Genomic DNA, 24,239 nt, shown 5'->3' on the forward strand with positions numbered 1-24,239 from the left:
TGAACATCTCTGTCGCCCGATTGCTAACCGACTGACAGAATTTTTCCGAAAGGGCTTCCTCTACCCCCAAGTAGTTTCCCATCGTTACATTGTGAGTTCACTCTCACCACGACAAGATTTAGGTAAAACGAAACCAACGGTTCTAGGATAACACGTACAGAATAACGGATATGCGGGTGCTTCTGTGCAAGTGTTTGGCTACGTAAAACGTCTGATATATTCGGTGGAATAACCAGGACGGACTTGACGTTACGACCCTTAACTTCGGCTGGTGAGGTATACCTGCGATCACCTGCGAACTGGGCGATACTCTGCCATAAACCGTTTCGGCAGTCGATAATCAGGATCGGTTCAGTGACCTAGTGACACAGGTTTGCAAACTGCAGGTGAATTTCCGAAAGGGTGAGTTCTAATCAATTTATTGCTGATTATTATTTTTTTAATTTAACGCAAGCTATGGCTTATTTCCGGCGATAATTCTGCAAGTTTCTGTATCTAAGTTTTTCTTCGGGTTTTTTGAAGAAACTTATTCATTATCAGTAACATTGTTGACCGTTATTACACTACGAATTTTTATACCAAAACCGAACTACGATCACTTCTCATTCATTCTCTGTTACATTACCTTTTCGTTCACACGTTATTTGAAAAGGAAATTTGCAAATTCGTAAAAAGGAATTTACAAAAAAGTAAATTTGTATTCGCCTTCTTACGTTACACATAATTTGCCTACATTTACGTTTCATTCATTAATCTCTTTAAAGAACAAACGGCAGATGATAAAAAGTATGATTTTATTTGTTACGTCTTTTTTATTCGCTATTATACGCAGCTTCCTGCGATGCATGCTGACCTACTTGTTTGGAGCTTCGTAGTACAAGCGTAGCGCGTAGCCACCGCTAGCGCGGGAACTCTGCTGGCAAACTCGCGCTCTGATTGGTCGCGGTTTTTCGTTAATATCTCTGTAACGAAGCCTCAGATTACATTGTTGCTAAGGAAAAAGTTGTTCCAATTCACCCCCTGAGTGCCCCATTTCCGGGTCGGTGGACATGTTTGGGACTCCCTGTATATACAGGGTGGCCCACATAACTCTTAACAGCTCTACATCTCGAAAACGATGCCATCGATTTTAAAGTTCTTGGTTTTAAATTGCATGAATCTGAAGGGCCTTTCCAACTACATAATCGTGAAGTGGCCCCCCTTCCCCTTTAAGGGCGGCGGGGATACCTTTATAATTTTAAATGGAACCCCCTATAAAACGTTACATACCCTAAAAAACAAGTAAATATTACATACCCTAAAAATCAAGTAAATTTTGTTTGTAAGATTTTGTTGTCAGATATTTCCATGAAGATATATAACAGTTTAAAGTTTCGACTTGTAGGTACTTACTTAAAGCGCTCGGAAATTGCGTTATTGAATTATACGCGCTTGAGTCCTTCGCTTATTCGTGAAGAAATAAAATGTTCAAAATGTCCACCACGGGCTTGCAAACATTTATTTACTCGAAACATCAAAGTTGTTCCAACATTTGTTAACATTTAGGGAGTCACTGAAGCGCAAGCGTCACATATGGGGATATGTAAAGAACAAAGTTATATTTGAACCGTCGACGACAAGAGAGAATATGAAACAACGAATACTTGCGTACAGACCCGGGAGAGGAACGGATTGACAGACCGTAGTCTGGCGGCTCGGACAAAAGAGCCTGGTTACGAGTCTTTAGCTCGGACTCTGCGGGCGGTCCCGATTTGCCGCGATTCGCGGCTCTTATCGCCCGCGCTATATCATCTCGCGGTAGACGGCGGTACCGCCGTCTCGGCCGCCGTGCTCGCGAGGTTCCCCCAAGTTCTCGAAAATATCATTCGGGACCCGACATCTGTCGGGATTCCGGTCGCTCTCGCCTGACTTGTCCCGACCCGACCGATCCTGAAATGTCGAGTACCGGCACACTCCTGCCTATTTACTGCTCACGTGTCTGCCCATCATTCGTTATTTCTACTTTTGTGGGAGTTCGTATACATGAAAGTGGTATTGTTTGTTTTTCCCAATAATGTGATATAAAATAATACTATGTAGTAGAACTAATAGATTACAACGAGTTCAATAGAATACAAATAATGCTGTACCATTATTAATGATTACTGCAAGTAGGAATTGTAAATAATAGTCAAACAAGTACTAGTTACATTTCAAATAATTCACGAATTTTCAGATTTGTTGCCACAGAAAAGAAAATCCCGCTTATTATACATTTTCAACGTATTTTTAATATAGTACCATTCCGTTTAGAGTTATACCACTACCCTCAATTCGTTAATACACTTAATGGTTGATACTAGTAACCATAATTTCTGTGATCAACTTTCCATATTTTGTTTGTATAGTTAGTATAGTTAGCTTATACTGGCTTAGTAATATATTGTACCCATTACAAAAATATATTAAATTGGAGGAGTCAATATTATGTACTTGTCAATAAACCTTTATATAGTGACATGTAAAATATTGTATAGCAATACCTAGAATGAACTTACCTCAAAGCTGAGAATACCACTATGATCCTGGTCCAAGGTGTTGAAAACGTAATGCGCGTATTGGCTAGTGTTGGCTACACATAAACAGATAAAATATACTCATTATAAACACATTCATTATATGATTCGTTAAATATTGGTTATCATTACGTTGCAACACGTTCTCGTGTATGAATCACAATTACATAATTAGTTCTTCTTTTATTAGTAGGCTACTGATTTTGTGCATTTATAATATACCCGATAGTTTAAAGTTTTGTATGCTAAAGAGTTTAATAAACTGCAGTACAGTTTTCATTTTATTTGGGACCTGGCAGAACCTATAATACACTAGACAACTGTTTGTTTTTAGCTTTCGTAAATAAATTTTTAGGGATCAAAAGTTGCATGAAGATCCGGAGTCTACAAGTATTTAGTAGCATTGATCTAGCAGAAGATATTATAATATCTTATTTCTGATGAAAGAGTTATACAGCTGTTATATTTCCACTAAAGAATCTAATTTCACTACTGTGGACTCTAACTATATTGCCACGCAAGGCACTTCCTTTTCACACGTACTTTCACGCACACAAATTCGCTCTCCCACCACATTGCGTATGCCCACGCACCAGCATGATCCAACTTTTGCGCAGGCGCCGAGACCGAGGCTACGACGACAGAATTTAGCATGGAGGAGGCTCTGAGTACATTGCCATTCTACTCTCCTACAGCCCCGTCCATGGCAATATAATTAGAGTCTACTGTATTTACACGTAAGTATTCCAAACACGTGGATGACAGAATTTTTTATGAATTTTTTCAAGTGACTTTTCCGAAAGCAAATGTTTCTACAAAAGTATTTATTGTAATTTCATTTCACATATTCTGTAAATATCACTTATTTTCACATAAGGAATCACACTTTTTCGGAAATTACAATAATGGTAAATTCAGAGGTAATATTTTACACGTTAAAAATTAAGGAACCTACCAATATTTTTCTGTGGTAAAAATATTTAAGAACAACGAATGTAATATTGTAAAAGTATTTAATCAGAAAGAAACCACTTGTCTGTAATAACATTACGTTCGTGTTGTAAAACGGAAGGATAGCCTTAATAAGTGCTTCAATTTCCAAGGTGGAAAACTCTCAATGGCTTTCCTAAGAAACCTTTCGAGACCGTCAAATCTACTGTGGCTCGTAAACTGAAACTCTACCAGTGTGCGTTAATAACTTCCACTTGTCTAGAGGAAATGTTTCTGATTTAAAGCAAAGATTTATACTCCAAATTATTTAACAGGAGTACTGTTTCCCTTGGGTAAGAGTTGCTGAAGGATTAATAGGGCGAAAATGATCTACACAAAGAACTCGTTAACCTGTCAAGCGAAATAGACCGAACTAATGAAGAAGCTGTTCTCCACGTACTTTTAGGCAAATGATGATTTTTGTTCGCAAATATATCTAAACTAAAATAATTTATGTAGCTCATTTGGACTGGTATTATAGTGGGTGATTAAATTATTAGAGTCACTTGCATAAATTAATGATTTTACGATTTTACGATTTTAACTGTTTTTTCGCAGTAGCATAACCTACGTTTAACTTTTCGTGTATGTTTCGTTAACAATTATTGATTAAAAATTGTCAGTGTAAAAACCTTAATACTATCATTTTGATTATATCTCATTTTATTTCTACACAAATACAAAACGACATACTTTTCGTACTGCGGCTCTAATAATAATGTGATCATTCACTGTATATCAGACGATAGCATATAGAATTATGTATAACTTAAAACTATTATACTTTCCATACGTTATAATAAGTTACTATATATAGTAATGAAAATATTTAAATTGAATAGCAATTGATAATGATTTAGAGTGTATAAAGCAATTTTTTTGACATCAGCGGGATGAAAATAATAAATTTCGATAGTTTCTAAACGTTATGATTTTTTACAAAACGCTGAGATATTTTACAATTCTCTCACGTTAAATTCCTAGAAAATTATTTGACGACTAGTTTCACGCAATTGTGTATCGCAGAGAAGTCCAGAAGGGAAAATTAATTTTCGACTTTTGTCGTAGCATGAAATGACAGCAGAACCGTCTTCTGTTAGCAGCCTGTTTCATACAAACTCGACAACTTTGACGAGTTAATCTACTTTACCCTCTTAGTACTCCTACGAACGTCCCACTGTGATAATTCGGAAGGAACACATCGAAATTTTTAGAGGAGTCGTTCGAATGGAGGTAGTCCCTCTGAAACTGGCATCTGGTAAACTTTTCGTTCAAGAAATATCTTTGCGATGATGCAGCCATGCCACCTGTCAACCCTAACAGTCGAGAATTTTTTTAAACTTCCAGGATATTTGCTGTATAAATTTATACGTTGGAAGATTAAATATTAAGAATGTGGAAAAATGTACATTATTTCATTAGGTTTTTCTTACATAACAAAACTATTCCTTGGTGATTATAGTAATTATTTTCAACTCTATAAGCAAATAGTTTATACCTAATAAAAAATATCTAATCAACATACGTCTTAAAATCCATTCATGAAAAGAAGAATGTAAATTTTTGTTTTCACATTTGTTACAGATGTTTCATATGTCTTCTTTCCACTTTCAATACAAACTCATATCTGCGGATCATAGATCAACGAACATTTTCAAATAATTCTTCCGTATCTTTTATTGCTTATTTTCATATAACCTTGAACTAATGTACTTCTAGACCAAATTGTCTATTTACATTTTATATGTTGCGGCGAGATTCACTTACGATATCGAACGCTCGTAAATATTAAAGTTCATTTTTGCTTTAGGACCTACGATAATTAGGCATTTTTTACTCCACTCGGTGAGTATTACTCAAATTATAAACCCCTAACGTATTTAGATTATCTTTTTCTTATCATCCTGCATAATAACTCCTAATTCTAATAATTAAATTTGTAAATTTGTTTTATTATTGTTACGTCTTTGTAAGTCTTATTGTTAACATTTGTTTATTTTAATGCTAATTCTTAATTTTATTACATTCCGCAATCGAAGAGCAGAAGATTAATGTTCTATAGCTCCTTTGAAAAATTAATTTAACAATAATTAACGGTTTTACTTTTATGAAGTTCAATATGTTTTACTGATTGCTAACAGTGCACAAATTTTGTTAATGATAGAAGACTAGCAACCAGTATTATAAATCTGCTAAACTACAATCCTCCAAAAATGTAGGACGACCCTAAATAAAGAGATAAAGATTTTCCACAAAGCTCATGTCACACAAACAGGTGGGATAAATTTACATAAACGGAAAAAAGAATTTCCCGAAAATGATGTATAATTCAACATATGCGACTGAACATCTGTATGACTCAGTGTTAAAATTGAAAGTATAATAAATTTCCTAGTACTAAAAGGGTACATTCTGGTGTAAACATTGTAAAAAACGTTGCAAAAAGGATTTTTGTGAAAGAAAAATATTGTACATACAGTAAACAATCAGTCTGGGGTTATTAATATATATTTTAAGATATAAACAAAATTCGTTTATATTATTTTGTTTAATGCGTACTGCAAAAACCAGCAACTCCCGAAAATGATGTATAATTCAACATATGGGACTGAACATCTGTATGACTCAATATTAAAATTGGAAGTATAATAAATTTCCTAGTACTAAAAGGGTACATTCTGGTGTAAACGTTGTAAAAAACGTTGCAAAAAGGATTTTTGTGAAAGAAGAATATTGTACATACAGTAAACAATCAGTCTGGGGTTATTAATATACATTTTAAGATATAAACAAAATTCGTTTATATTATTTTGTTTAATGCGTACTGCAAAAACCAGCAATGACTGTATCGTTAAAAAACGTATGCTCAAACGGTGCCCAGAAAATGTCGAGATCCACTCATCTGAAATAAAAAAACTACAGTTTTCTTAAAACTTATACAGATGGTTATCATATTAAGCAACTTTATTGAAAAATAAAGAAAATTCTCTGATTGGTACCTGTTTTTGTGAAAGTGTTAACAAAATAGGTAATTTTTTCATTAAAAAATGGTAAATAAGGAATGGTTTATTGGTAAGTATATATATATATTTTAATTATAAGGTAATATTGGTTTACCAAAACTTCTGAATCTGCTTGTCATGATAACCATCCCTATAAGTTTCTAAGAAAAATTTTGGTTTTTTGATTTAAGATGGGTGGATCTGGAGATTTGATATACATCGTTTGGGCATCCGTTTTTTTAACGTCACAGTCGTTGCTGGTTTTTGCATTACCTATATCTTAAACAAAATAACAAACAAATTTTTGTTATATCTTGAAATGTATTTTAATAAACCCCAAACTGATTGTTTATTCTATGTGTTATAGTTTTTTTTTACAAAAATCCTAAAAAACCGTTTTCTTACAGCGTTTACACTAGAATCTTGAACGATTACAAGTTTTTTTAATTGTCGTCACTTAATTGTAGACCCTTCAGCAAACTTAGATTCTTCAGATTTATATTTTAAAACGAGAGTTGAATATATATTCATTTATCTATTACAAATTTGCAGAAATTTATAATAAAATATAAAAACGCTCTAAAGTTTTAATTTTATTACACTTGGTATGCTCGTGACATACCATAAGCATATCTTTGTAATCTGATCATCAAATTGATCTTTTAATTTGTGAGTGTATATCATTTATCTGTGTAAACTTATAAACCATTACTTATTATTTCTGTGAAACTTATGTCCATCTATTTAATACAACATTCGTTAGTCTTGCTAATCCCTTTCTAATTTTGTGTATCTTCATTAGTAGGATTCGACAAAAATTAGAAACTGTGATGCAAACAAAATTTAAAGTGTTGTTTATATGTACATTAACTTCCTTCCAAAATAATTTAGTAGACTTTTAATTTTATGTTGCATGTATATAATATATGTATGTTCAGTTTATAGTATACATGTAAATGAAATTCCTTTAAAAAATTCCATTCCTTTTCATTATCGTTCTTTATAAATTATTTGTTAAAATTATGTATTATATTATTTGTTTATATTATTGTTTTATATTATATTATTTGTTCAAATTATGTCTTATAACCAACATCTAGTATTGGTATTTAATCGTTTAGTTCAAAGCGATCAAAATAGCTTGTGGACTTAGAGTGTACGTCACAGTTGACGACACTGTGCAAATTTCTACATAGTTTACCTCCACTGAACAAACAAGCGATATTAAACTAGCAGCAGATATTGAAGTCGCTTTCTGGAAGATATTGCAGTTATGAAATCATTGGACTTGTTCATCTTACAAAGATCGATTAATTAATTATCATTATGTTCTGTATTATCTCTCAGTACTTCATATTCGAGTTTTCTATAATGGCATAAAATCTGCGGTCTTATTATTACATTTTGGTTTACAAAAGATAGAAGTAAGAATTAATTAAGGTACGTTTTACATAATGAATTAAGTAATTAAGGTACACCAGATAAAAAGTGCAACATCTATTGTATATTCTTCACCATATATAAATCATTTTTCTTCGCGTAACATCGCAGTTTTTCGGAATAACTATTTCAGAGATACTAGAACATATAGTACATCTGAATGGTTCACCGAAAGAACTTGTCCTTCGTAGATATTAATTTTGAGAGAATTACATCGCGAAATCAATTTTCTTAAAGTTTGGAGAACAAAGTTTTATTTTTCGTATTTCAAGGATTCGGAACCTCCCATGAATACTTGCAGGAATGGAAATGGCTGTCTATCGAGTACTAACAATAACTTTCTGTACTTATTCTCTGCTCGAGCTCGCATTTCCTTTCTTTTAACTTTGTATAAGTTTTCTGTCTCCGATACATAGATGGATTCGACTATTACGTACGAGGCGCGCGCGTGTATATGTGTAATTACGACTTCTATGCTTTTAGTGAAATAATGCAATACAAAAACGCAGAAATCCAATTAATGTGAATTTTTGGTAACGTGATGTGTTTGTTTAGTTACAGAGCGGAACACGCGTGCGACCTGCTAAAGTAAATTTTGTTAGAATTTACCCGGAACAGCAACGAATAAATATCCCCAACTAACTGTGAACGATAAAGTCTAAAACACAATCAATTAAGGTTTTTATTTTTGTTTTGGGTTTGTCGATACTTTAGTCCCATAAGGGCCCTTTCACCAGATCGTTTTGTTTGGAAATTTGGGAAGATAAATACTAGGTAATATAAAAGAAAGTAAATGATTTGAATTTAGAAACAGAGAATTATATATATTGAATCATATTAGGAACTTACATAACTTTGGTAAAATGATATAATAATAATAGTATAAAATTTTAAATATGTACAATTTAATAACTCAAGATATAAAATGATAGAATGAACATAAAAAAAAGAAGTATACGAATATAATGAGAAGAAGGAATATTTAACAAAGGTTATCGCCAAGAGAATACTATAACGCACAGTTGCTCGGTACATATACGGAACGGTCTGAATTTTAGACTTCAAAGACAACCAAATACGTGTATACAAATTGTAAAATACAAATAATTTCCAATAAGGGAAACCTCACAGTTGTAACTCAACTACTGGAGTTTATTTGTCTGACAATTTATCGTGAATTGATCTGGAAGAGTAAGGGAAACGACTCACCTAGATTTTAATGGTGTTGGACTATTATCGAACAAAATTTCCTTTTGCGAAATTCCTGGAATTCTTTCTTTTATTTTTTTGGAATCGTATCTCTGGGTATTATCAAAATCGAACCTAATGAGGAAGAACACACACGCACTGTGATTAATTGAATTTAAGTACGGAATTTATGTCAAATTGAGCAGAGTCACGAAATACAACTGTTAAAACTAATAATAACTGTTAACACTAAGTAATGAAACTAAAGAAAACAAAGAGAATAAAATATTTAAACTATGAAGTGAATTTTCGTAAAGGTATGAGTCCTTTTGTCGTATTTTCTAGCTCTTAGGCTAGCGCGAACAAAACTCTGTCTCAAATAATACCTCACGGACCCTTCGACACGCACCTCGCCATTGTACATCAAAAAGTGTCGCAGCGTTGTACCCTCTGAAAAGACAAGAGCGGGCCTAGTCCGAATTTGTTTACACTGCATTACTGTGATGCCTGACGAATCAGGCTGCGAGATTAATGCGTTGAGAACCATGATTCGCTAATTGATCGCGTGATAGGAGTGTGTATGTCCTTCCTCCTTTAAATCTAACTTTCTTCCTTTGGTTTCTCCGAATTAATTTCCCTACTCTTTCAGTCACGGCTATGGGAATCTTTGTTATGTTTCAATATGTTAACGTACGCCGAATTTTGATAACGTTGTAGACGGAACGTTCTTAATTTACATGACGCGAATAGAGAGAAAGGCATAACTTCCACAAATAAGTAAATGGTATATGAACATGACTATTATCCAATGAGACAGATAGTAAATGTTAAAATCAGATATGCGTTTTCTCTTACATACGAAATAATATACATATGTATAGTAGGTACTGGGCAGACCGATGTGTAGCAATGGAGTTCGATATTGTTAGAAATTTCAACGCAAGCGTCGTATAAACACGACCGAATGTCCAGATCGCTGCTGCACTGTTTACGTTAAGGCGAGCGCAGTAACGGGGCCCGACAGCACGACGCCTGGGACATCGTAAATTAGCCTCGGACCCTTGAGGAGTTTTCCGTGGACGACGAAGGGACCTCCCGGTCGAGGAGGGTCATTCTTGTATCTGCGTTCGTTTGACACGCACTGTTCGAGACGACGTAGCAAATATATATTCGGTTATACCATCATTGTTTGCGCGAGTTTTTTTGGCTCCTTAAGTTTCAATCGTTTCTTACAATATATGATTTAGAATTTGAAATCAAACTACGAGTTCTATAACAATTTAGATTATGATTTTGAATTTAACTGCGCACGCGAAGAAGAAGGTTCGAGATGCTCGATATTTTATCGGACCGAACGCCAGAGGTTTACATTCGGTAGTTCGGCGAAGCAAATATCTACGTCACGTTACAATCAAGCGTTCTGAACGTGGGACCACGTTGATTCCAAGGAGAAGAATGCGTTATACATATATACAGCTTATTTGCGTGGCCAATGAGAAAAACTATCTTATCAACATCAAAGACCGTACTGCGTTCCATTAGGGAGCTCCCACAATGCTATGCATTATCGTAACGCATCACAGCCGAAGCAAAAGAAAAAGAAAAAAAAGAATTTTGTTCGGAACGTAACACGACAAACCGTATCGAAGTTACTTTACCCATGAACAATATTTCATGTCACCACCGACATATGGTCTTACCTCTTTATGTAATTACACAATTATTCTACGTTTGAGATGTTATATTAAAATTATAATATCATAAACTTAAAATTATAAAATTATAATATTATAAACCCGGATACAACCAGCAAGAGCTTTGAATACACTGATGATAGGTACTTATGTAAGTACATATTTTTAGTGGTAAAGTTCCAAAACTGAACGCGAAGAGGAATTTATTTTCTGAACTAAGGATTTTTTTAATTTCAACGAAAGTTGAAGGCTTTCTAAAATTTTTCTGTAATATTTATTGTATTTTGTTTCATGCAATTACATATGCTATAAATGCACTAAATCCGTGGTCTACATAGTTGTACCGGTTAAAAATTTCATGTCGAGTAATTAAAGTAACGTTATAATACATGCCTATGAAGTACTTTATAAAATTGTGAAACTGTTAAAACACAAAACTGTTAAACTAAAAGTTTGATCATCACGTGCATAGTAGAGACAGGGTCACATCAGATCTGTATTGAAATTCCCTTCCTTTTTGTTTCTGAAGTCATTTTTACACTGGAGTCTCATTTTATTTGTTTTCAATTAACTTTATCCAAAAATAACATAAATCCCAAATATTTGTAAGGAACAGTAAATGCATTTGTAAATTATATATCAACAATATTGCAATTCTATACAATGTATATGTATAAGGTGTCTCCGAATTGGTGGTACAAACCGAAAGAAGATGATCCTACATGCAAAAGTAATCAATTTTGAAAGTTTACCTAATACCTTTCCCCACCAACTATCTAAACTCCCTGCACTACTCCCTACACTATTTAAACTGTCTCTCCTACATCTTTCCTCGTTTTTCGTCCCCCTTTTCTTTTCTTCTCCACGCTTCCCCTTTCCTTCTCTTCCTATTTCTTCCTTCCCTCCATTTAACTTCCTATCACACCTTCTATCCTCGTTTATCCTATTTCTCCTATTTGAAACTTCCCTCCTTTTTCCAACTCTTTCTAACTTCACCGCTCTCCCACAGATCTCGTCACTTGCCTCTGTTGCTCTTTCCCGCACCGTCTCACTTGCTACCTATAACCTAACCTTCAAATGCTTCTCTTTGACCCTTATCCTTCTATTTCTCTTCTTCCCTCACTTATCCCTTTTGTCCCCTTTCCTTTCTACGTCTTTTCAGCTTTCTCACTCACTCTCACTCTTCTCTTTTACCTCCTCACACTATTATCCTTCTCTCAAAACTCCACACTCTCTCGTACGTCCGTTACGTTCGCGACCAGAAGCGGAAGTCCGAGACACCTTGTATATTCTTATCAATAAGAATTTTAAAGTATGTAAACTATATCGTTTGAAGTCTATGATTAAGAATTGTACGAATACTTCTGCGACTGATTATACATACTTGTGTCGATATTAAGTAGACAGGGAATCTAATGAACAGACACATTAGCCAAGTTCTATTCTATTGCACGCGGGTCCAGCAATTATTCAAATTCGATTATCACAAAAACGAACCGTGATACGAATCAATTTGATACTATAGTTTTTACTTATTTTCGCATGTAAAATCACCATTTGTTAAGTTATATCACCAATTCGGAGACACTCTGTATGCATGTTAGGTATCCCTTTGAATAATTACGTAAGTATCGTGAATGCGTATGCTATATTGTAATTACTTCTCTATATATTGGGAAGTTTATTATGGGTCACGTGTGAACAGATGTCCATTAATGGAAAGTTAACGTAAACACGATTAAATATTGACATTAACAGCTTTTAAAATCACTTTTGTGTTTCTAGTACACCTTATTGAAGCTTTTATAGACAAATATTATTCGTCCATTTAATTCTCAAACACCACACCCCACCTCAACATACGAAAACACCACACCACCAGTACGAATTGCAATTTTGATTTATGATGATTAAGAACTTGAAGAGAATAAAATTGAACTCATAACATACTTTTTAGGGTAAAATTACCTTAGAAATTCAAAGATAATAATTACAGAAATGAAAAATCATTTTTTAACTATGAATATTTTAAACCACTATGCCAGCCAAATAGAATGTTACAGATGAAAGCATGTTTCGCTGGTGCAAATTCGCACCAGTGTGATGTCTGAGGGTTAAGTGAAGTGAAAAGAAAATTAATGCTGTTCGAGTAAGCAGAATACATTAAGTAATGAGCACGCCATATTAATAAATATTCAATGCAACTACAATAATATTAAATTCATTAAAATTACACTGAAGAAGAGTAAAGGGGTGAACAAATAAAAGTATCTGTATTGTATCGGTTGCTAAAAATTCTTAATTAATTATGAACTATTTTGTAATTCATACAACCGTTATAGCATATGAATGGTTAATTAATTCATTTTCATGTACACTGACTTTAAATGTCCATATAATAGCGGAATAAATAAATAAATACGAGAGAAACATTTACATACGGTCGCAAATACGCTCTTTCATACATGAATTAATGTTCAGTGTACACAATTTTATTGATCAGTATTTTGGTTAATACAAATCGCATTGTCTTTCTCTACATAGGCGGCATTTTAAAATCGTTATTTGGGAATATGTGTTGCCGTATTGTCATAATTCATTGTTTCGACCTGTGGACCGTCGTATCGTATTTCTGAACGTTCTCTTATTGAACGGTGTCTAGACAGGTTCAGAGGAATAAATTTCAATTCGATGTATGGTGCTTTACTAAATTATACAAAGGAGTTTGATTTAACTTAATAGCATGTTGGAGGGTCTTTAGATAAGCAAAACCATATTCCTCTTTAACGAAAACAATAGATCCTTATGGGTGATAACTTTGAACTATGAATGTACTGATATTTATAGTATATATACGAACTTTCTTTTGATGTTCATATGAGTAGACAAATGTTATTAGCAGGTAGAAAGTAGGATGTTATTAACACATAGAAATAATGAGTACCGATCAGACATTCTAAATAAGTCATATTCAATTTATACATTATATTAATACAAAACTGATATTTTCGAAAATACAGTTTCATACGGGTAAATTTTTGTCAATGTTTTTGGTTTAGTATTTACTTATTTAGTATTTATAGCATTTGGTAATATGAAGACTCTATCCTTTTTAAGTTTTACTATGAGTTCTGTCAAACGTTGTGCAGTGATTAAGGTATTTATGACCTGTCGAAATTGGAAATTGCTAATTTTATGTTATTATTTATTCAAATATATTTTACAGAATAAAATTCATATTTTGAATTTAATAAGCTTGAAACTAAATTAGGAAGTTAGGACCAATGTCTAATAGGAAATTATCGTACGTAGACAGTATTATACTAAAGGGAATAGTATGTTACATGTATTAATTAGTAAACAACTACATGGGCGCCAAAATTAAAGCATCACTAAAATTTGCCGAAAATATTGGTCATTTTCAGATGCCTATATCTTCGCGAAAAAACCTATAAAAAATATTGTGACAGAGCATTTTGTAGCCCGAAGTTTTTAGTTTTTGAATCGGGAATTCAAAAATTATTTTTATGTAGTTTGTTCCTTTTTTTTAAAAGATGAAGCGCAGTAAGCGAATGTTAAAAAATGTTGGTCAAGTTTGAGAGGATGCATGGGCCAAATGAAATTTTTTCTGGTAATTCCAATGGAAAACTTTTAAAAAGCAAACATTTCTCTTTAATTTCGTTTTTTTAATTTTGTTGTACAGTTTTTATTGGCCGAGTTATTCGTCATCATATGAGAAAAGGTACTTTCCACTTTGACCACCTGTAACTTGCGAACGCATGATCGTATAGAAAATTCCAGAAGTGATTTGGAAAGCTGAGAGATTTCTCTTTAAAGACCTTTAGTTGCCAATTTGTTGAAATTTTTTTTCGTCGTCTACAGTCCATTTCAAAATAACGTAAAATATTGCATAATTACCATTTTTCACAAAACACGATGCCATTTTAACAAAAATTGTGGAATCTTCCAGGTGTCTACGTTTTTTTTAAGTTAAAAGTACACGTAACCCCTGTACCAAAGGCCGCATTGATCAGATTTTTTTTACCCTGTGCCCTCGATAGTGAAACTTGCGATACAGTCTGAAAAATTGGTGAATGACTCTTTTGCGGCACGTTTCCTCTTTAAAACGATTTCGCAGCGTTTGAACTGTTGTGGTCTGTGTCTTCTTAGTTTCACTTTATTTCAGAAGAAAGTAGAGATGTCAGAAATTTAGCAAACACATTTTTAAACAATCTCTTCGCAATGACAAAAGGTGCACAATACTGCTGGCATTAGCATTACCTAAGGCGTACCACGAGGAGGTTTCACTGTCGGATTTACGCTTCACTGCGTATGTACAAGCATGGAGAGATGAGACCCTGTGGTTCGTCACTCCCACAGTATTTTTTGACTCCAAACTCACTCTCCGATGCGTGCGTGCGTGCATGTATGCGTATGTTGTGTTCAATAATGGGTATTACAGCCTCTCCGGTTGATTACTTCTTTTAATCGTTTGCGCATATTAATGCACTTCCGTATGATTGACAGTGGTATTCTTCGCCAAATTTGGCGGAGGGCGTGCGCTAATTGCCTTAAATTCGCCAAGTCTGGGTATTGCTGTTGCAACCGACGCCGAAGAATATCCCAAACATGTTCAATGGAATTTAAATCTGGGCTCACTGGTGGATGGTCCAGAACTGGTATTCGATTTTCTTGAAGAAATTGTTGCGTATAGCGTGCAACATGGGGCCTTGCATTGTCCTGCATAAGCAGAAAGCGGTTGCCCATACGCTGACGCAGAGGGAGCACAACGGGGCGCAAAATCTCGTCCACGTACCGCATGGCGGTCAAACCACCACGTGAAAGAATAACTAGCGGTGTACGTGAATACCGCGATACTCCGGCCCCATAGAACGCGGTGATCGGCCTTGTATAATTGGCATCGTAACGTTCGCCACAACGACGCCAAACTTGTTCCCGCCGGTCGCTCTCTCGGAGGCAGAATCGGACTCGTCTGTAAAAAGGACATTTGTCCATTGACGCGGAGACCAGCGTATGTAACGACAAGCATAAGCTAAACGCTGCCGTCGATGTCTAGCAGTTAGCAACGGGACTCGTACCGGGCGCCTCGAACGTAAGCCAGCCTCCCTCAATCGACGCCTCACGGTGTTGTTAGAGATCGTGCGTGGCGGGTTTTGCCTGCGGTACGAAATTTGTTCCGCAATAGTGCGTGCGATAACAAAGGGCTCCCGAAGAGGACGTCGCGTAATTGCTCTGTCGTCTCGAGAACTTGTCGCGCGTCTGCGTCCTTGCCCCGATCTATGGACGTACTACCCAGTCTCTCTAAATCGACCATAGACACGGCTCACAACTGACTGGTTTACACCAAGAACATTAGCAACCTGTCGTTGGCTGCAACCTTCCTGCAAAAGTGTTACCAGTCGACCAATTTCGTAATCAGAGAGGTGACGTCTAGGCATAATAAAGTGCTTAAAGAAAGAGAAAAGGTGTGAAAAATTTGCTAAGAAAAAAATTTCGATAGGAATAAATAGAGGAGGAAACTGAAGGATTTAATATAATTGCTAAAAACAAGAAAAAAAATCCGTGATGCAATTACTGCAAGACCAGTTCTAATGAGTACCCACCCACACTCGCGGTTCGTCTTATCAAGTTGGGGCTCGCAAGCCTCAACTGTGAGAATCGTCGCGGCGCCGCGGCCACCTACAGACAGTGCGCAGTACTAACGTTACAAGCCAACGTCTCGCTGGCAGATGCCAAGGTACTCATCTCATTACACAGCGAGGAGATGCAATGGAAAGGAAGAAGTTCGGTAAAAAAAACCAAATTAAGTTCAGTAAAAAAAAAGAAGAGTGTATCTATCGCAATAACTAAGAAAGGGTAGGATATACACACCATCTGCACTCTCTCGTCACTTCGCATTGTTCACTTTTTGTCATTGCGAAGAGATTGTATAAAAATGTGTTTGCTAAATTTCTGACATCTCTACTTTCTTCTAAAATAAAGTGAAACTAAGAAGACACAGACCACAACAGTTCAAACGCTGCGAAATCGTTTTAAAGAGGAAACGTACCGCAAAAGAGTCATTCACCAATTTTTCAGACTGTATCGCAAGTTTCACTATCGAGGGCACAGGGTAAAAAAAATCTGATCAATGCGGCCTTTGGTACAGGGGTTACGTGTACTTTTAACTTAAAAAAAACGTAGACACCTGGAAGATTCCACATTTTTTGTTAAAATGGCATCGTGTTTTGTGAAAAATGGTAATTATGCAATATTTTACGTTATTTTGAAATGGACTGTAGACGACGAACAAAAATTTCAACAAATTGGCAACTAAAGGTCTTTAAAGATAAATATCTCAGCTTTCCAAATCACTTCTGGAATTTTCTATACGATCATGCGTTCGCAAGTTACAGGCGCTCAAAGTGGAAAGTACCTTTTCTCATTTGATGACGAATGACTCGGCCAATAAAAACTATACAACAACATTAAAAAAACGAAATTAAAGAGAAAAGTTTGCTTTTTAAAAGTATTCCATTGGAATTACTAGAAAAAATTTCATTTGGCCCATGCATCCTCTCAAACTTGACCAACATTTTTTAACACTCGCTTACTGCGCGTCATCATTAAAAAAAAAAGGAACAATCTACATAAAAATAATTTTTGAATTCCCGATTCAAAAACTAAAAACTTCGGGCTACAAACTGCTCTGTCACAATATTTTTTATAGGTTTTTTCGCGAAGATATAGGCATCTGAAAATGACCAATATTTTCGGCAAATTTTAGTGATGCTTTAAATTTGGCGCCCAGTGTATATAATTAGGAAAATAATGGATTACTCATTAGTACACGTACCTAATACATGTACGATATTGTATTATACAATAGAACAATGATGCCATGTGAATAATAGAGATTACAAAATAATGCACAGTAAGTATATGTAGAACTATGCATTTATGAATAAGATTCACAAAAAATATATCAACATTTACCATGAGTGCTTTAAAAGTGTATTTCATGTTCGAGTTATGTGAAATTGCTGCAATTTATTACGTAACGTTGTGAGAGGTACTCGAATTTTACGAAAAGATACTTTCAAGTAGTACCGCTACATTCATCTGGGAGTTAATTAAGACCTTTTAACTGCAAGTTCAACTGCACGTGCTTTCACATATATATACATCATTCTCATTATGTAGGGTGTTTAAAGTGGATCTTTTCAGAACTTTATACATCAACATGAATAAATATTTACAAGATCTGCATCTGGAATTCATTTATTTCGTATTATTAAGGCCGTATTTAATTTCGGATTTTTATTTGTAGGTTTACTTGAAATCGTGGTATATTATGTATCAGTAATGTATTACATTAAGTTGGTCAAAAAGTATTGTCGGATTTCTGTAGTAGATGATGTTTTCTTTATTTCAATACAAAACAGTGCTCCTAACTAATGAAATATAGACATATTTTGAAAACTGACACATCTAGCGTCCTCCAAAAGTAATCATTACTTTATTTTGAAAGCGAGAAATGACAAACATTCGGTTCTGTTCATTTACAGCATCATCATCATACACATAGCAAATCTTTTCTGTTATGTACTGCGATTTTCCCATTCCGGAAATAAAAAAACATAATTGCTCGAAAGTACATCTTCTCGTCAATTATTTTCAAAAACAAGGTGAATTCAAGAAAGTTAACCCACGCGTGATTATTTTTTCTAACGGCGCGTCGAAGGGTCAGATTTCGGAATAGGTATCTTATATTTTCTTATTTACGAGCACCGCTTTGCATTAAAAAACAAAAAAGCATTTTGACAGTGCAGTTTACAACTTTTTAAGATGAGGGTTTGTTTTCCCGTGTCTGACTGTTACTGGCAGTTTCTACTTATATTATTATTTGTGAACATTTTTAGTGGCTTACTTTTACTTCTGTTTCACAATAAAGTGATACAACCCTAACGAAGATACTCAGACCGATAGAATTTGAAGTAATGTCTTACGGTCAATGACCACTGAAGTAGAAATAATAAAAAATAATTCAGACACTGAAATTTTAAGAATTATTTTTCCAAAAATGTAGCCCGATATAAAAAATATTATTCTACGTTTCTGATTTATTTATTACAGTAAATCCTTCATTTTTTGGTTGTGCCGCCAATTCAGTAACAACTTGTGAATATCTAGAATACATTTTATTTTTTATCGTCTGTGCCACGTTTTACCCCCTCCTTCCCTCGTTTGAAACGTTTAATTATTTTCATTAATTTATTTATTACTTTAAACCAGATGTGGTTTGTGTAGCAAATACAGTAGTTTGGATAGTACATAAGTTCGAACTTTTTTTGAAATGTTTAATTCTAGATACAGAAATTGACTGTCATATCCAATTGTTAATTCATCTCGTCGGAAAAAGGTGGCTTCCGAGTCCATTTGTCAGCACGTCAGATACAAACATTTCAAAATCCGAACAATCGCTAGTGAAACACGTAAATGGTTGGTTTCATAAAAAAGAGAATAATGGAATCCAACACAGTGAAATGTATCGTTAAAAATTGTTATTGTGGTGGTAGTTTATACGAAGAAGTAATGTAACGAGTAGAATATATATTGAATTTAGTAGTAGAAGCATTAGAAGAAGAATTATTTAATGAAATTAGACTAGCTAAATAAAAATTTTGTAATGAACTTGTTCAGTGTGTTTTAAACGTTAAATGAATTCATTCTGAATTTTGAATCCTGTTAATTATAAATAAATGACTCACTACTTCTGTACACTGCACATAATGCAATTTACAACCAAGTTTTTGAACGAATTCTTTTTAGTATTTTAATGTTTACTTCTGGTATTTCATTTTAACGGAAAAAAAGAGTTTCGAAATGAGTGAAATCAAAGGAAGCTTAAATAAAAATAAAATAATATTTTAAGAAAGATTATACCCCAATTTTAATATGGAAAATTTTGTCACATTTTAGTTATAAAAAGACAAGAACGAAAGTAAAGTGCAAAATACAAGCGATCTCAGATGTAAAATATCCATGAGAAAATAATTTGAAAGTTGTTTACTTCGGTTATTAAATATTCTTCTAACGTTTTTAGCTACTAAGAGTATGATGGAAGAAATAGGAAGAAAATTTACATTCTAAAGTACGTCTGAAACGTTTCTGGCAGAAGCTAAATAGTCGTGAAGTATTGCATAATTTCAGCAGAAACTGTAATGGTACTTTTGGTTGTTGAATTTCACATTGTATATTTGATTGTACATTCTAACTCTAGTAAACACGATTCTCGTTGTTACAGGAATAACGTCAAAAATATATTGTTACGTGGTATTCTGTCCAATTTGCTAGTGCTAAGCAACACATTTCCAAAAGTTGTTTTCCAAAGTTCTACCTACATATCAAAATTATGGTATTAAATGTATACTATATATGCTTACTGTTTTTATCATTCAATGTACACAATGTTTCGTTTGTAATGACTAGACTGCAGATGTTTATGGATTTATAGTATCATGTGAATTGAAAAATACAGTAAACCGAAGAGTATAATAAAATTTGGAACCATTAATACTGAAAATACAGCTCTGCAGATTTGTAGTTTCTATATATTAGCATAAAATTTGGAAATTTATAGAAACTTCCGTAGTCTAGTAATGACATAATTGTTCTATTACTTTATAATACTTTTCTAATTTACAGAAAGAAGGGATCCCAATGTATAGTTTTAAAATATTCATCATCAAATAATTCGGAAAAGGAAGAAGTTGTAATGTGAAACTTGTTACATAATACATATGTCATTAGTCAAGGTTAACATTGTTAAAAAATTATTACATCTAAATCATAATATGTAATTATTATAAAGAAAGTCAGTACCTACTTTAAATCGATATGAACATATTTTACAGAATATCTTACATAAAAAAGGGTTTGCTATAATATGTGTATACTACAATGCTGTATGCGTTTTTTGGGACAATCGTTACAATGATATGATGATTTCAATCTTTGGTCGACGGTACTATTGAAAATGCTAATGAAACTACAGTATAATAGCCAGGGGTCAATAAATTGTAGGAAACGTTAGGGGTGAGATTCGTGAGCTTGTTGCACGTGAACAGAGCAGCTGTTATTCACGCGATTGTAAAACTTGTACGTAAATTATTTAGTTACCTTTATGTACTACGCGAGAATTATAAAAAATAGCGGGGAATTTTAGGGTGACTTTGAACGAGTAGTATTAGTTATAATTGACGGGACATAATTTTTATAATTTAATTTGCCGTACATGTACATATGTACTCCTGAGAAAGTTGATGAGAATACATTATCTTGAATGCAAACTTTGATTTAAAACCTTTCACGGTGGAGAAAAATGATGGTATGAAAACGGACGTTTATGTACGTCCAGATTTTTATACCGAAAAGCTGCAAGTACTTTGATACAGTATACAAGGTGACTCATTAGTAAATCGTTCACTGCTAATGTCTTCGAAACCGTTGATGATGTCGAAAAATGTTTCAGATAAAAGTAAAATGGTTTTGGGGGCAGGGTGGAGAGGGGATAATTTGATGTAAGTAATTTTTTGTAGGTGAACGCGTAGAGGACGTATGAAGGTGAAATTTGTTTTTCTGAAAAGAATTATGCAGGGTGTCCCCAACGTAAACGTCAAAGCTTCGGTAGCATGTGGGGGACCGATAAACTAAGAAAAAAAATTCATTTAGCGATTTCTCGTTTTTACTCAATTTTAGAGAAAATCGTCAAAGCATTATCTATAGGTAACTGGGGTATAACTATAATCACAGACGAGATTCTTATTGGTGCTATAATGTATAATGTATGCGTAAATAGTCCCTGAGATATGTCTTTTGTTTATAGGAATTATTTCCAATTCGACCTTTTATATTAATTTTCGATCCTACCAAAACCGTTTAAACAAAACGAATATCTTTGTTCGTAGAAATAAGAATTTAACGATGTCAACATTATGCTTTTAGTTGTAATATAAAATAATAGCGTTCTAGCAATGGACTTGTTTGCTGCTTAATAGCTTGACACCGCAAATTGAAGTATATTCAAAATTCTGTTGATATTTAGAAACTGGGTATTTGCATCGAGATGGAATTTTTTGTTATTTATAGTGGGTAGTATCAGTCGTTTTAATTGATATTAATGCATAAATTAACGCTGGCAGGAATGATCTATCGCGTATCAGTGCACAGCGCTGACATGAGATAAACGGGCGAAACACACCTATTTGTCGCTGAACTCTTTTTTTTAGCAAGGTTCCCGGGTTCGCCGCGCGTAAATTCTTGTTCGATCTTTCTCTTACGTCGAACAGCAAACAAATCACGATATCGATACGACATGCAGCCTGCAGCTATAAAACTGTGCACGAAGAAAAATTGCGACTGTCAGAGAACTACGCCTGTCTTGTGTACTTACACTTGCTTTAACTTCACACCTGTGCATACACCTTACAGCAGAAATATTTAATGTAACGAAATTGAAATGAAGAACAGAAGAGATATGCGAAATACATTGTGACTCCTAACATGACAATAATAATCCGTCATTAGGGAAATGTTAGGTCGTGCAATGCTCGCACTTAATCGCCGAACCGTTACACGATCTTTAGATTTCGAAACCGAAAATAAAGCACACTTTGATTGTTTCGTAATAACTGTATTTACAAGTTGTGTATTTGTGTGCGTGTGTGCGTGTGTATGTGTGTGTGTGTGTGTGTGTGTGTGTGTGTGTGATGTTCACCGGGTGAGTTCTGGTTTGTGTCTGATCTTCGTGTCGTCGCTTCCTCCAAATTCGCTGAAGGCGTTACCAAACCTCGCTTCCTTATTGGTTATGCCCTGAAGGGGAAGGCAAATTTCTCTTTCAGTTCTGGAAACACATGTTGGGACCACGTGTACGTATCTTTCACTTGCGTCTTTAGAACTGGGGATTGACTAAGACTCAGTGCGTGTCTCCACCCGAGAAGTTCTCCCGATTTATCGGCAGAATCATCGGCTGCTGCGACGTCTAGTCACGTGGCTTCGTTCCCAACCAGAGTGTACGATTGAGCACGATCGACGTTTGTCTACCGGTGCTGGAAATCGGTGCAGGGGCCACATTATTGTACCTCTCACCGACGTTTTTTGCATCGCGGACTGACGGAGGTTTTGTGTGTGCCTCCACGTGAAAATTCCTCCCGAATTATAGGCAGGACCACCACCTGCTGCGACAGATTTCAAGGCATCTCTAGCTAGGTCCGCGAATCGGGCAGTTCCCGGTAATATAACAGTCGAAGTGTGTATTGAACCCCTATGGTGGGTGCGAAGCTTGCGTGTATATTAATCACGCGGATTCCAAACCGTGTCGCGAAGCGATATAAATGAACGTGTAATAAGGGCATATCAGAATATATAACACTTTTACCAGAATTGTTTGCCGTTCTCTACAAGTATCTATTCCACTCGAGGTCCTTCTGTGCCCGAAGGTACGAACCCTGCCTTCCTACGCGATTTAAGTCAGAAACGTTGAAGTAAGAAGTAGAGTAACCGCCCTCAGATCAGGCGGAGTATAGGGAAATAGCAAAATCTCTCTCGAATTAATGAAATATACAAACATACGGTTACATACTACTGTTTTTTATATAGAAATGTATAATAAGATTTGCACAGAAAGACAACGACATTTATACGTTGCTATACGTAGAAAGATAATGCAGAAATGCAACAAAATAACAATGTATGCTGAAAAAATTGAAATGACTATTTTTTACATAAAGCAACTCATTCACTAAAATTAAATTATACATATATAGGTACAAGTACCTACGTACTGTGTACGTGTTGAAATGTATACCTACTCCTTGTAGAAATTATTACTTTACTACTATGTATACTCGGAAGATTAAATAAATATCATCATTTAGAGATTGAATATTCTTATAATTTAACGGGTTTGGTCACCGATGATGACTACGGCACTCAATGTGGTAAGCGAGGCGTCGAATAGTTCATTTTTAATGGAGCATATTTTTCAATATGCAGTCATTTAGCTAATATACAGAGAAATTCAATGGTCCATAATGTTTCTGAATAATCCCTGGACATCAATATTCACTGAAAGTATATATATATATATATATACAGGGTGTCCCAAAAATGTCCTCCGACCCGGAAATGTGGCACTCGGGGGGTGAATTGGAACAACTTTTTCCTTAGCAAAAATTTAGACTGAGGCTTCGTTTACGAGATATTAACGAAAAACCGCGACCAATCAGAGCGCGAGTTTGCCAGCCGAGTTCCCGCGCTAGCGGTGGCTACGCGCTACGCTTGTACTACGATGCTCCGAACAAGTAGGT

General features: G+C 34.7%; 1 protein-coding gene across 1 annotated transcript in view; it reads right to left on the minus strand.

Moving 5' to 3' along the window:
- The window catches only part of LOC107187112 (Kv channel-interacting protein 4-like), a 133,484-nt gene that overhangs the window by 66,272 nt on the left and 42,973 nt on the right, over window positions 1-24,239 (minus strand). Inside the window, exon 5 of the mRNA XM_015575120.1 lies at window positions 2,538-2,611. Coding sequence (XP_015430606.1) covers window positions 2,538-2,611 — 74 coding nt within the window. The remainder of the gene's footprint in view (window positions 1-2,537; window positions 2,612-24,239) is intronic.

The sequence above is a fragment of the Dufourea novaeangliae genome, unplaced genomic scaffold (assembly GCF_001272555.1).
Source record: "Dufourea novaeangliae isolate 0120121106 unplaced genomic scaffold, ASM127255v1 scaffold103, whole genome shotgun sequence".
Taxonomy (NCBI): Eukaryota; Metazoa; Arthropoda; class Insecta; order Hymenoptera; family Halictidae; genus Dufourea; species Dufourea novaeangliae.